Source organism: Malurus melanocephalus, unplaced genomic scaffold (genome assembly GCF_030028575.1).
Source record: "Malurus melanocephalus ecotype Western Australia unplaced genomic scaffold, MMel_1.1 scaffold_636, whole genome shotgun sequence".
Classification (NCBI taxonomy): Eukaryota; Metazoa; Chordata; class Aves; order Passeriformes; family Maluridae; genus Malurus; species Malurus melanocephalus.
The window spans coordinates 225,581-226,829 of record NW_026623868.1 but is presented as its reverse complement, the minus strand read 5'-3'; the positions used below and the strand labels follow the sequence as shown (position 1 = coordinate 226,829).

The window sequence follows — 1,249 nt, the reverse complement described above, 5'->3', positions numbered from 1 at the left end:
AGCAGCTTCAGCAGACTCCAGCTGGGACTGCCTTCTGGCTCCAGCACCTGAAGGGAGCACTGCTCCAAATCCACAGGGCTATGGAATAAAAACGAGAAAGACATGGCATTGACCTTCTTAGCACCTTCTCCTCAGAAAAGACCTGGGTTAACAATCACTTGTAGAGATAAAAGGGTTTTTAAAAATAGAGATGGGAAATTCCTAACTGATTTGGATGTATTTGCAACATTTCCTTCAAGTTTCAGGGGTCCAGAGGTTATTCAGCGACACCTCCACAGACAGAAACTGGTACTACTAAGTTGGATGCTACAAGAAATGTGTATACCTCACAATTCTCACCTAATGTATTAAGAAACCTTCTGATTTTCACTTTTAAAGTCTCAGCAGAAAAAGTAGTACAGTACCTTTCATTTCCATGTGCCTAATTCAGAAGSGGTAGAGTGAGTCAGACTTTTAACTTCAAAGTACAGGAAGACTGATTTTAAAGTTCTTGTTAAAACAAGTGACTGCTGGAGCCCAGCCTAACACACCGACTGTGCAGCGCAGTTAACTGCGTCTGAACTTTATAGCTTCAGCTTTGGTGGTGTCTTCATGCACTTTTAATCACGGCGGATTTAATCGACACAGATAACGAGGAAATAATGACAGCTATCTAAAGGGAATGCAAGGTACTCCCACTAAAGAGATCTTTCGATAAATCACAGTGCCACGCAAACCTGGGGGCGACGCTCCCTCACTTCTCCAGGGGCTTTGAGTGTTTTACAGGATCGCAGAGACACAAACCCCACWGCCGGCCCGCGGCCCGCGCTCACCTCAGGCGGAGCGTGCCGCGGCTCCCCGCTCGCTGCGCCAGCTCCCGCCAGCCCTGGCCAGGCGCGGCGCGGTCCAGCAGCTCGCTGAGGCGGCGGAGCAGGGGTTCGGGCAGGCGGCTGAGGGGCAGCGCTCCATCGCCGCGCTCCATCACCGCCCGCCGCTCTCCTCAGCCGGGGCGGGGCCGCCCGGAAGGAAGCGCCGGCGGGACGGGACGGGACGGGACGGGGCTGCACGGGGCTGCTCGGGGCTGCCCGCAGGGGTGCGGCTGAGGGGACCCCGCCGTGGCGGGAAACTTTGGGCCGCTACTGCGGGCGGCGTGAGGGAACGGAACGGCTGTGGCTGTACCCGTGTTGAAATGGGAGCGTTGTGCGCCTGRCTATGAGGGCGATACCTCCTGCAGCCTCCGCAGCTGGCGCTGAGATGGCCGAACGTRGCT

At 55.3% G+C, this 1,249-nt stretch overlaps 1 protein-coding gene across 1 annotated transcript in view; it reads right to left on the bottom strand.

Annotated features, from left to right (window-relative positions):
* Nucleotides 1–987, bottom strand: part of MALT1 (MALT1 paracaspase) — an 18,720-nt gene extending 17,733 nt beyond the window's left edge. The window contains exons 1-2 of the mRNA XM_057383468.1: nucleotides 813–987; nucleotides 7–78 (exon numbers count right to left, since the gene is read on the bottom strand). Of these exons, the coding sequence (XP_057239451.1) occupies nucleotides 7–78; nucleotides 813–961 (221 nt within the window). The 5' untranslated portion in view covers nucleotides 962–987. The remainder of the gene's footprint in view (nucleotides 1–6; nucleotides 79–812) is intronic.
* Between the last annotated feature and the right edge of the window lie 262 nt (nucleotides 988–1,249).